At 29.6% G+C, this 14,416-nt stretch overlaps 1 protein-coding gene across 2 annotated transcripts in view; it reads right to left on the bottom strand.

The window, feature by feature from the left end:
* The window catches only part of LOC112683028 (atrial natriuretic peptide-converting enzyme), a 197,684-nt gene that overhangs the window by 13,157 nt on the left and 170,111 nt on the right, over nt 1-14,416 (bottom strand). The window contains exons 13-17 of one of the 2 annotated variants that reach the window (XM_025553868.1): nt 7,170-7,265; nt 6,845-6,989; nt 5,104-5,273; nt 3,926-4,112; nt 2,706-2,871 (exon numbers count right to left, since the gene is read on the bottom strand). In XM_025553868.1, the coding sequence (XP_025409653.1) occupies nt 2,706-2,871; nt 3,926-4,112; nt 5,104-5,273; nt 6,845-6,989; nt 7,170-7,265 (764 nt within the window). The remainder of the gene's footprint in view (nt 1-2,705; nt 2,872-3,925; nt 4,113-5,103; nt 5,274-6,844; nt 6,990-7,169; nt 7,266-14,416) is intronic. The other variant, XM_025553869.1, reaches the window with a different exon arrangement.

The following is a 14,416-nucleotide window of genomic DNA, read 5'->3' as shown; positions in this document are numbered from 1 at the left end:
TTATCAGTAGATATTAAATGTGTTATCAGTTATAACTGAATTTAACATTCGAATGGACAAGTATTATTTGGACAAACCGGGAAAAAAGCCATATACAAATATGAAGATTGAGACAATAATGGCCGAAATTACTGATGCTAAATTAAAAAAGTATCTACAAAATTAATTAATTTGACCACACATTAATCGTGAGTACCGGTAATTCATTTAAATTTAAAAATATACGCTATTTTTTTCACAGAGGTGCAAAGAAAAGACGTGATTACTATATTTTGCAAAAATATGATGTATTAACTGTGGCCGAGAAGAAATATTTAATTCACAAAAGAACTGATGATAAAGATGATATCAAGTAAGATATATTTATATCTATAAAGTAAATAAGTAATTCAAAACAAATTGCGTACGAAAACTATACCGCGATGGCGGTGGCACGACGGTCCGAGAGCGATCACTGTGCTCGACCAAGGAAAATCTGAAAACGTGTGATGCCGCAGACCTAAGGCTTGCTAATGAATATTATGAATGTGCGCTACAGCAAGTGGAAATCCGACGCTATGGCACGTTGCACGTGAACATTTACATGTATCATGTGCACACGTAGATAAAATAAATAAATAAATAATAATATACAATAATTATTAATTTATATATTTTATAGGTATGTTGTGTTATACGAAGACTTGTTCAAAAGACTAAGTGATTACCATATACGTACTGGACATGGTGGTGTGGGGAAAATGCGTGTGACACTATCCAATAAATATACAATTCGAAGATCAGCTATTGAAACTTTTCTATCAATATGCGCAATCTGTAATAGTAAGAAAGAGTCAAATCGTAAATTGGTTATCAAACCAATTGTAAGCAAAGACTTCAACGAGAGAGGTCGAGTTGATTTGGTGGATTTCCAGTCATTACCTGACGGAAAATATAAATGGATTTTAAACTATCAAAACCACCATACAAAATTTGTATTTTTATTTCCACTTGGAAGTAAACGAGCGGTTGAAGTAGCATCTAATTTACTTACAATTTTTTTAACTTTTGGTGCACCGAAATTTTTACAAAGTGATAACGGTAGAGAGTTTATAAATTCTGTTATTAATAAAATTAAGGAATTTTGGCCGGAACGTATTATTGTACATGGGAGACCAAGACATCCTCAGAGTCAGGGAAGTATTGAACGTAGAAATCAGGATTTTGAAAATATGCTTCGAGCATGGAACAATAAATCTAAAAAATGGTCTGTAGGATTGAAGTTTGTCCAATTCCAGAAAAACTCTTTACACCACCGCATAATTGGCCAATCTCCTTACAAAGTATAATTTGGTTGTGAGCCTAACATTAGGTTAGCAACATCTAATTTACCACAGAAAGTTCTAGAAAAATTAACAGCTGAAGAAGATCTCGAAGAAATATACAACCAATATGAAGAGAAAATACAAGAACAAACACAAACGATATTGCAGAATTTGTGAAATTGAATCCACAGATGACTTATGTGATTTCTGTTAAACAGATCAAAAAATAGAAGAAAAACGTGAAGCAGCGCATATAGATAAAAAAAAAAAAAAAACCACCGAAAGAATGTTACAGATATCTAATTATTTATTATATATAACGTACATAGTAAATACATTGGATGTGTGCAGTATATTTAAGTAATTTTTTTTGTTATTTATTACAGGTTATAAATCCTTCGTTTAATAAATGACTGCATCACAATTCCTGTTCCAAAAGTCGATAGAGGACCTTTGGACCTTTGTTATATTTGAGAAAAAAAATGAGATGTATAGAGTAGGAACTGAACATGGTTTAATTAAAGGATGATTAAGTTCTGGAAATATGCAGCGTGTTACAACATATTTCATATCTGCTGATCAAGTTGACGAGCAAAACGAATTAACTTTGCGTGAAACAATTAAAATTATATCTGGAAGTCAAGGATTTTTGAGTTATACATGCAAAAGTGCTTGTCAAACTAAACGTTGTGCTTGTTTTAAAAGTAATATTAAATGTAACAGCCGTTGCCATAATTCATTAAATTGTTTAAATAAATAATTATTAACTATACGATAAATTTTATTATATATAAATTATTAAAATTATTATATAATTTATTTAATTACCTACATATTACTACTTGTATTATTAATTATATCAAAACTAAACTTAATATAATATACTTACCAGATTACACAATGTAACAAATAAAAATTATTACAAAACTTTGATAAATATAAAATATATTTTCGGTACACAAAGTGAACGACCAGATTGTGAAAAAAATTACACAATGTCAAATTAGAACGACCGTTTCATGAAAAAGTGACCATATCATGGAATATTTTCGTATTTCAAAAAGGTATTAAAAAGCCATTTCCATTTCATGAAATGGTCAATTTTACTAAGTGGCTACGACAAATATATATGAAAAACTCTAGATGGTTAACATACCATTATGTTGCTGCAATTGTCGCAATAATATCGACCGACATTTTTGACTGGTAGTCAATGTTATTGTTTGTTATCGGTAAACAAATGTTATCATATGCTATAAACGTTTAATGGTTTCTAATTTAAACGTTTAAAAGTTTAATTGAATGGTTTCATTTTTGTAATTTTTACCTGACAGATTTTTCGATATTATATAATATTATTCTATCGAACATATAACTAAAAAGTATAATGAATTATTGTACCTTGAACAGGGCGATATCGTGGTCGTGTTGGACAGGACCATTGTTATACATCTCGTGTCTGATTATCTTTTCCACTTTTACTTTGCGGCCGAAAAATGAATGAGAATGTCTCCTCGTCATGCCTAGTTGTATAGTCCATTCAGACAGGTCGTCCAAGATTTTTCTTCTGAGAAATCACGCGTATACATTTGAAACAATGCAAAAGTTTGTTTTACATATTTTTTTAAAAATAGGTATTATTTGAATAATATCTATTTCAGTTCGACCCGTCTTATATTTTAAGCAATTCGAACAACTAAATTATTTTTGTCTCATCAATTATTTTTCGTTAACAATTAAATTGACCGATTAGCAGAGTGGTGGAGGTTCCTTTTTTTAGAAGCGATTGTCCCCGTCCAGATAGTGAAATCATTGGAGATCAGGATTGAACCATTGTCTGTGCATTTATACACAACAACCTCATTCTGTTCAGCCACGATGCCTCCTGACGTTTATCGAGTTAATTGCGGGTAGAATGAGTATTTGTAGGTGGCGAAAAAATAAAATAAAACATCAATATGGTTTATGAAATATAATACCGAAATACTTGAAATTGAAATTTGAAATTCTCCGCGATATGATATTGTGAATTGTTTTTCATACAGATGAATAATTGAAAATTAGTTATCCAACCCGCCGCATTGGAAAAATATTAAGCTCATATGGATAAAAGCGTTTATGGCATTGTTTCCTACTTTTCCAATTGTCTAGAAACAATCGTTAGGGTGATAAATTATTGCAATAAATATTTTATCAAGCATTATTATTCGTATTAAACCTTTTCCAGATAATCGTGTATATCAGCAGTAAACTCACGCACATTCCCACCTCGGTAAATGTTCATACCGTTTAGAAAGGTGGAGTTTTAAAATCTGCACAATAGAGTTCTAGAATGTCCAATGAAAACGTTACGGTAAAGACGGTCGACAACGAATATAAACGGACGGCATTAATGACGAGGGGATTTTCGCGGTGGTGGAATACGGTGAAGTGGGGGGCGGATTGTGTACAAACATCAACAGTTCAACCCCGTATCAACACGCCACCGCCGTGGGAGAGGTCAAGATTCGGAGTTGTGTTCTCGAAAATTACATTATTATTATTACAATATTATTCGTATTGTTTCGTGCGCGCGCACGGGGGCTGAACCGGACATCCGACACGAGAATTATTGTTATTACCCTCCGGTGCAATGAGCCGCGGTCAGGACCCATTGTTCGGATATCAGCACACCGGCGCAGTAGAATATCTCGTCCGGGCCGCCGAGGATTGCTGCCAGGAATGGCCAGTCGCCCGGCAGTGAAGGTCGTCCGCCCACTATCCTCGATTGCCGGTACATGGTTTGCGGTCTTCGTCTCACTCCACATTCTGAAAAAAAAATTATTATAATACTTAATCCGAATTCTAGACAAAACTATGAAAAATTTAAACTATAGTGACAATAACATCGGACAATAGCGTGTCAAGACAAGAGGTTTTTTTTCTCTCTTATACAATTTAGTTCGATATACAACCATACGGAGCCAACTTGAGCGTGGTCGGATAAAATAATGTTTCTATCAAAAATATCAATGCAATGCAGTGGATACAAATATATTATATAGGATTTAATAGAATATAATTTGTTTAAGTATATTGTGACGATAGATTTTGGCTATAGTTTGAATAAATTGCTGACTATATTTTTCGACGTTTGGAAAAGATCCGGTGATGACGACCTACCTAATCCTGATGGATAGGTTATCGCAATGGCGTACATAAGGGGGGCCTAGTGGGCTACAGCCCCCCCCCCCCCAGAAATGTTTTAAAAAACTTAAAAATTATTTTGAAAGTATGTTATATTTTAATGGTGCTTTATGCTTATTTAGAATTTACGTCCAATGTCAAATCGTTTTGGGACGTTCTGTAAAATAAATATAGATAATTACCTACTCTGTATTGTTAGTAATTCTTAGATAGCAGTAAAAATTTAACTTTGTCCATAGTAGCCCCTCCTGAAAATATTTACTGTATACGCCACTGGGTTATCGTAACCAATAATTGGATAATGTTTTAACCAAAATATTCGAAATGAAAGAAAACTACAGTGTGAGCACGAGATAATCTGATTTTACGGGTTTTTTCTAAATTTTTTGTTTAAATATTTGAAGAGGATATTGAAAAATATAGACAATTTTTAAAAAAAAAAATTAAAATTGTTTGTATTAGAAAAAAACAACTTATAATCACTTTTACATCGAACGGATTAAAAGATTGGCTATATCGAGCCAATTCTATTGTGTTTATTATTTCGGCGGTTTACTATTCGCCCGTGTCCTTAAAATTAAAATACATCAAAACTGAACACGGAAACACTTACCGAAATTGGAGCATGAAAGACTTATAGAAGGGTACAAGTTCGAGTCAGGGCAGTCGCGGATTTCCCGATAGACGGTCATTTTATTTTCGTCGTAGTATTCGATCGATTGATTGTACTTGACGGAGGCCAAGAGCTTGTTGTTTGTGCCCAGCTTGCTTATTACGGATCGTCTAAAAATCGCAATAATCGACGATGAAATATTTAGTTACAAAAAAAAAAAAAAAAAAGAAGAATAATAATAATTTGTTAGAATCCGTTGCGGTTCGAACTAAATATAAAATACTACGCAAAATGTATTCTTTTATTTCTAAGTGTGATTGGTGTATAATAATAATATGATATTCTATAGTGACGTAATCAAGTAAAATATTAAGAGCAAATTATGTAATATTAATTGTTCAATTTTAAATAATGAACTTTACTTATTTTTAAACAATCTGGTTTACAATCAAAATAAATAGAAAATTAGCATTAACAATTTCCATAAAAATTTTAATTAACATTATTAAAAGATAAAAATGTTTAATTTAATTTGTATACATCGAAAAAAGTATATAATAAAAATCTCATCAATATTGATAAAGTTTTATTCCAATGAATATATTTTTCTGACAATCGTTCTTGACAGAATGTAATAGGTCTAAACCATGTTAAAACCCTGATTAAAAAAAAAAAAAAATTAAAACCAAAGGAACACATATAAATGTAGTATGCGTATATGTACCTACTGTATATACGATGAGAATGGAAAGAGTGCAATGATATTTAAATTTAAAAATATAGTATTAATAAAAAAGCATTTACGAAACGAAAGTTTTATGAGTTTTAAATTAATAATTAAGTTCAGATCTGCTTTAAATTTTAAAATTACAGTCATAGCGGATGTAACAAATATAATTGTTAGTGGTAAGCAAACATTTTATATCATTATTTTCATCACATAATCTTAAATAATTGTTCATATGTACCCAGGTACAACACAATTTGTACTTAATACGTTAATATGTCATGATGTTTATCGAGAAAAACTTATAATTTCTAAAGGGTGCCATTTACTAGATGATATGTGATAAAATATCATTGGAAAAGTTGCGTTTCCAAAGAAAAACGCGATGTAGATGGAAGAATTAAATAATTTTTCTATCGATTAAGGTAATCAAATTTATATGAGATATTATGATAATTAAGCAGCGTATTTATTATATTTAATTAATTCCTAATGTTTATATGATTTTTTTTAAGTGATTCAAATAACTTAATTTTTTGCATATTCTTATCTTTTAAAATTTATTTTTGCTCTATATAATGCATATTATTTGTGGTTTTACCGCAGTATTTTGATTAACATTATATATTTTATTCTAATTATCAAGACTGGGAAATAATGATATTTTTAACTCAGTTAAGTTAATTGAGTTCACGTTTAATTAAGTTAAAAATTAAGTTAATGCACATAAGAATTACATCAATTAAGTTAAAATTTAAGTTAAAAATATAGTTAACTTAACTTCTATTAATAAGTTAAGTTAATAAAAAAAAAAAAAAAAAAATCTAAACAAATGTAACAATACAATGGGCAGGTTAATCAAAATATCTGTTGAATCTCAATAAAAGAGTCATCTCCAAATGTTGATCAGCTATTAAATGCGTAAATCATTATCGACATGATGCAGTTTATCATTATTGTTATTACTATCGATATGCGTAACGAGAATAATTTAATTCGATTGTAGAGATTTACTTGTAACCAAGTATGTTGCAAATGATAGTAGCCGATAGTGACGAATCCCAACTCTGAATGCACGCGGGTCGCCACGAAGTCGTATTCGGCGAATAAAGCTCCAACACCCCTTCACCCCTTTGGCCCATCTCGCCACTCAGTCGCACTGTGTACAAATTATACTATTATATTTTACACATTAAATATTAAGTGAGAAAAAAAAAGGAAAACAATAACTATGTGCATGCTTGAGAATATGACGGATTGTGTTATGCAGGGAAAAAATAATATTTTCCCTTTTCCCTAGGAACAGGAAGTGTAATACAATTTTGAAATTATAACTCACCGCAATTCCGTTCGTCCTGTCCCCACTCGCAGTCAGATACACCATTGCAAATGTGCTCTACGGCGATACATCTCCCACCACCACAAAACAATTGATCTAGAGAAAAAAAAAAGTGTTCTGTTAATATACGTGTATCACAAGGTATGATTCGTTTTTTTCGTTTTGCCAAGTGACGTTTTCGCAGATACATATAGGACGGCCCAGAATGTTTTCCCGATGGAAATCTCTTAGTGAATATTAATTATTTTTTTCGTTTTCAAGTCAAACAAGGAATTTATTGGTTGTACCATAATTAAGTACTGGATTTAAAAGATATTGAAACTTTTTATTGATACCAGCTAAATAAAATCTGATAAAATATGTATACGAATCGGATTAATTACAGTCTTCCTATTTAATTTAATAATGCAATTTTTCGCAATTTTTAACGATTTTGCAATTTTAGTATACTTCACATGATAAAATATACAAATAATTATTTCTAAAGTAATTTTACAATAAAAATATAAATACGATTAAAATGTTTACATGTACCTAGTTAAATATATTTTAGCATTTTTAATATCAAATTTATCTGAGTTATCCACAAAACTCATAAGTTTAGAAGAATCAAATAGTCAATTACTTAATAGTTTAAACATATTTAGTGAAATTTTAATTCAGAAAAATTATATATTTTGTAAATATTATATTAGTGTCTGTAATATTATTAAGTAAGTAATTAATGATTATATATTTGATATGATTTCACTATGTAATTTTAATGTATTTTCATTGCAACTTTAAAATATTTATACTACAATTTTAATAAATTTTCATTGAAATTATAAGATATTGTTAACGCAATTAAATCCGGTCTTTAACCATAACGCATATTTGTTTCTTTGAATGTGTACAAGATTTCGATTGGAAAGATTGCTTCGATCATTACAAAATAAAAACTAAAAAAAAGTATATGGATTCTGATTGATACTTCCGGAAAGTTATTCTTCCAAATAACTGATTAGAACGGAGAAATTATTACAATAGAATCAAAATTTCAACTGAACTTGAACTTATACCACCAACTAATGTATATTGGTTTTATAACCCAATATTTATTTATTTATTTATTTTTTTTTGTACCTATAAATGATTTCGATCTTAGGACTACTCTAATCATCACAATCATAAGAGATTTCTGTTAGAAAAAATTGTTTTATTGATGAATTGAGGAATTATTTTTCGACGATTCCAAAAACCACACTTTTGGTAGGTAAAAACCACACGCATTTAGTAGGTGAAAACCGCACACTTTTTTAAATTCTTGTAACCAAAAACCGCACAATTTATAATGATATATAATTTATTATTTGTTATTTATACTATATATTTAATCAAAAACAATTTATTGTGGTACAATTTATACAAGCATTGAAAAATTTAAAAAAATATATAAAAAATGTTTGTAGCTAAAATTTTTTGTCGACGTTTTTTCAAAAAATTTAAATTTAAATAAAAAAAAAATAAAAATTGCCTCCTTTATTACTATCTTTTTCTTCTTCTTTTTCTTATGGTTTATTGGGCTTTTAAAACTATCTCGTCTCACAACCTTTATTACTATCAATAATTTAAAAATCCATTTACAAAAACACTTTTTTTTTATGATATATATGTATATATATATATACATATTATGTATATTAACTTTACGTTACACTAGGCATTTCGGTCGACAAATGTACTGATTATTTTTCGAGTACATCAACGTGCGATAAGATATGCTTTTGAATGTAACATTTAACTTTAAAATTATATATACAATATTCGTCTATACAAAATACACTATTATTAATACATTCTATAGTGAGATTTTTACCCAGTATAAGTATGCGATATTTGGCTGTACGATATACTTACCTGGCAATCCATAAAGTGTGCGGTTTTTATCTACCAACTTTTTTGGGATTAAAATCAAATGTGTGCGATTTTTGGATGCAACCTTTTTTTTTAACAAATCCTCACACAATTACGAGGAACAGAAGACAATTAATAAAAACATAAATAAATACGACATGCCAATTTTTAACACAATCTGTTTTCTCGTAGCTCAAAAATAACTATCGAAAAAACATGAAATTATCATTAAATATTTATATTACCATTTCTATAAATTATATAATTTTTAAAAGGTTATTTTTTTTAAATAAAGAATATTAATATTTTCATTTTTCTTAATTTTATTGTCAATATTGATAAAATACTATTGAATTTACAAAAAATCTTGAAAGATTAATATAAAGTTTCTAATCTATTCATATTACTTATTAAAAAAAAAAAAACAAATTTAGTTTCCAATAATGCCTTTGGAATTTGATGGAAATGAAAAATCTAATAATTATTTTCCCAGGACGGTTAAGAGATGAAATTAAGAATTTAACACTATATTTTTCATACCAAGGCCTAGATAGGCTTATAAAATATTATAATCAAACAAAAAAAAAAAAAAAAATTTGCGAAAAAAATGAATATTTACGAAAATATTTCCGTCGGTAAAATTTGATCTGGGCCACCCTGCACCGTCGCTGACAACAAAGCAAGTAAATATTTTCGTAGTAAAACGTTCGCTCGAATAAATATTAACAAAACGGTTACATTATGACGTCATAATAAACGTGAACCTTGGATTGTGCGGAAACGCAAGAATGCGTACAAAGTATTCTGTAGACAAAATTGAAAGTAACACCGAGGATAACGTATTTTAATGTATGCAATATCGTAATCCGTTTCGCTTTCCACGTAATTACAATATGCATATATGTTCGATTTTCGATCGTCTTTTGACGCAATATATTATACATGTATTATAATTCATCCCACAGACGTTTTGGAACGACTAAATTTAAGGTAAATAGAAGACGAGACATATAATTTTTCCAAAAGTAATCAGGATTAAAATTAAATTTAAAAACTGTACTGTTTAAATTTGATCCCCTTGGAAATACACAAATTCAGAAAGTAATTCGATATGATTGTTGACTTCTGCACGATCTTAAATTTTAGATTGGAAATTATGACCAATAGAATTAATTAACTGATTATTTACATGAACATTTCAGTGAGGCAGTAACTTGAACTCCGCTGTGTTTACGAATAAAAAACAAAAACTATTATACTACGATACTTCTTAAGTAATCATCATATAGTGTTCATTATATTTTATAATTATCATATAATTTTAAATAAATAGTAATAGTACGTGATAGTTTATTAATCGTTCACGTTTGCAGCGTTCAGTACACGTAATTATGTGATTATAACCTGTCGAATGTCGTTTAAAAGTCAACAAATTCGTGTTAGAATATTGTTTCATATTTACCGGGATCGACGACTTTTGTTCGTGTACGTCTTTATAACTATTACACTGTGCACGTATGCAAATATACAATAAAAACAGCCATCGACACACTCACCACGTACACATGCACATACAAGCACATGTAGACCGTTAGTTAGGAACACAAGTAGTTTGTCAACGTTAATTTTGTTTGTGAATTTAATTAGGTTACCATATATGAATGCACTGTACATGCAGAGTTGATATACGTGACTAATAATATGCGTAACGCTATCGAAGGGACATCGATTTAAGGAATTCTTCTAAACGCGCATATATTATTCGATACACGTTTTATGCATATTGTGTACAGGGTCGTTAAAATGTAACGATACCGTCCTATTTACAGTGGCGCACACAGGATTTTTTTTTTCGTGGAGGAGTTACAACCCCTTAACCTCCCCTGCATGCATCACCGCCTATTAAATGAAGCAATCGATTTGTTATTTATTTAATTAAAATAAATAAACCAAAATAATGTACGAGATATTCAAAATAAAAGGAGGGGTCTGTTAACGAGCGGAGTCTGCCTGCTGCATGACAACACCAGACTCCACACGGCCAATGTCACGAAGCAAATGTCGGACTCATTTGGATGGGATGTTTTGAACCATCCCCCGTATTCCCCCGACCTGGCGCCTTCAGATTACCATTTGTTCACTTCCCTGAAGAAGCACATGGGTGGAAAAAATTTTCAACTGACGAGGAAGTGTAGGAGACGGTCGACAAGTGGACAAGATGGCGGCAGAGTTTTACGAGAAGGCATACAAAAATTAATTTGCCGTCTCACAACCTGCATTGAAAGAAATGGTGACTATGTAGAAAAATAGCACATAAATATATTAATGTAACCACGTTATTATTTTTTTTTTAATAAATTTTTTTTAAAACCTACAAAAATTGAGTACACTTACTTTCTGGACATGCCTCGTAATACGATTTAATATTTAAAAAATAACTGTTTTGCTCTGTTGATGTAAAATTAAGGTGTGTTTTATTTTTTCTCAAATTAATTATATTATATTATATTTCTTAAACAATATTTCGAAGCAATAGTTTTAAAATGATTAATTGTTTTTCAGTTAAAAAAAAGAGCAGAGTTATATATTCAACACTGTTATTTCACTTCTCCACTCGCGTATCTACATATTGGAATATGAAATAAAAATTACAGTATTGAAGTCTATACAATTTTAAATGACACTAATAGTTTCAAAACTTAATGAAATAATTGCAGCCATATTGTCCTTGTATAAATTAAATACTCTATATTAATATATATAGTTATTATATATTTTTATTATTAATAAAATTAATAATATTGGCCTGTCATTGCGGAAATGCAATACAAAAGTAGACACGAGGAATTTTTGTTGTTTGATAAAAAAATTCACACTGTATACTATGTGTACATACGGAGACGACCGCGACATGGCAAAGACAATACACACATTAATGATGTACCGTACCTATAGTGTTTATAAACGAAAAACAATATTCAACATTCTAGAAGCGTAATCGCCACCACGACATTATCGTTTTGGTTTATACGAAATAAAATAATAAAACGGTTCGGTATGCAATGTATTACGCGATATCCTTTGCATCCCCTCGTTCTAAAAAATGCATTTCGTGAACAAATCCCCGAAGAGAAGGGATCTAAAAATTCAACAGGAATGTCTGCAAGACCGTGAAAACTCGCACGCCCGATCTCGTAGACTGGACCAAAATAATATTGGTAACACTTGTGGTCTGAATCTAGCGAAACAAATCGAACAAATGCTGTACGATGTGCATATATATATATGAACAATATTATAAAAAATCAAATAAATTGAGAGTTATGAGTATTCTGCTGCAGTTAGGTAGTTAAAAATATGTTACGGTGAAAAAAGTTGTTTATTATTATATATTTTTTTCACGTAACGCACACCCTGGTAGTGTGTAAAATTAAACGACAGGAAAGAAGCTACTAACTATACGGTGTGCGTTGTGTAAAAATTCTAAAAACAGTAAATTGTATACGAATTTAAATTCTACGTGTTTACGCGAGAACTATACACGATTTACTGACGATAAAAATGTATAGGAAAAAAAATAGATTTATATTTTCAATTAATAAAAAACGCGTTTCAAAGCCACTGGACTGGCGATAGTCAGGGTGTAGATAATAATATTAAGCACCCGTATTAAGATCTATTATATCTTAACATATGATTATAAATATTTTAAAACATGAAAACATCTAGGATGTGTATCTTTTAGTAATTGGAGAAATTTTGTTTATAACTTTGAATCACCAAGGAATCGGGTACCAAAATTTTATACCTTCGTTGTACCTTCTCATATATACAACTACTTATATTTTAAGATAATTGAATTTGCTATTGAATATTGTATCATTTGTGATTTACAGATACAAATTATATCAAAACTATAATATCGTCATATCGTTTACCTTTTTTTTCGTAATCGATTGATTTATAATGAACTAATGAGCACGTGAATGTTATAGCCGCTTAATTTGGAATTTATTTCGTAACAAAATTTAGGGAAAATATTTCAATGAATACGACGCATTATCGATCAATTAATTTTCAATTAATAATAGTTAATCAAGCTGAAAGTATTCAAAATGTTTAATGTGAATTATCAAATATTTTATAGTATATTAATCAGCTATTTTCAAGCTACAACCTGTTTTATATCTATAGTAAATCGATATAACGTGTTTCAATATACATTAGGTACTGATTTTACATTGCATAAGTTTACAAATGCATAAATAACGATGCTCTATGGTAAAGATACGATGAGATGAATACGACTATTCTTTTTCCTTACTGAGTTTTTTTTTACGTTATTCTAGTATTCTTCTAAGTCTATCTGCCTTACATATGAATAGTTGCTTGAACGAAACTACACGTGGAGTCTTCTTTAAACGTGTATTTTTGACGTTTAAGATGGGATTTTTGTTATGCAGTGTTAAACACTCATACGGCAGTAGAATAATATTTAAGTACACATGAGTGGTATGTAGTAAGTAGTAAGTACTTGTTACGCTTATCCGTCCAGCAAGTGGCTGAAATCATTTAATTATTTTTATTTTTATTTTATTTTTTGTATACATTAATGATAACTTACAGCGTTATAACTGAATGCTTTGAATTAAAATAAATCGAAATTCGATAGATTAAACCTAAAATATTTTAAGAATCAAGATTTTTGTTCAAAGTGAAAAATATTTAGTGTTTATCGTACAATTTCACAAACAAAATCGAAACTCAAAACATTGAAATGCACTTTAATTGATAACTGATAATTTAATTAAAATAAAATACTTAATGAAAACTATAATTTATATAATAATACTTTGTTCTGATTCATGGAGTACTAATTTACAGAACCCTAAAAGATTTTTTCCCTCGGCATTTTAATTCCTACGCAAGATGATAAAAAGTTTCCGTTTTCCAATGTCAACTATTATCAGTTTGCTCGGACTTATCACAGTGCGAATAATAACTGCAAAGTTTGAAACCTTCATAATTACACTATAATATTATATTTATCGTGCTCAGAAACGATTTTCATGTTTTGAGTGCATTGTATATATGACAGAAAATGTCATGGAATTTTAATTACTTACAGACTATAGACAAAACTAAACATTTAAATTGTAAGACTATAGGTCAAAAGTTTAACAATCAACAAGATCAAACTTTATTTTGATACAGCAGTGGATGTTAATGTTATGATGACTAACAACAAAAGAAAGTATTGCTGTGGCTGTAACTTGCTTCGAATTCATATTGGTTTATTATTTAACGAAAATCTGTAATTATTATGGAAACACTTTTAAATTCATATCTGT

Source organism: Sipha flava, unplaced genomic scaffold (assembly GCF_003268045.1).
Source record: "Sipha flava isolate LNK unplaced genomic scaffold, YSA_version1 217_pilon_pilon, whole genome shotgun sequence".
Classification (NCBI taxonomy): Eukaryota; Metazoa; Arthropoda; class Insecta; order Hemiptera; family Aphididae; genus Sipha; species Sipha flava.
This window is presented reverse-complemented; position numbering and strand designations above follow the sequence as displayed.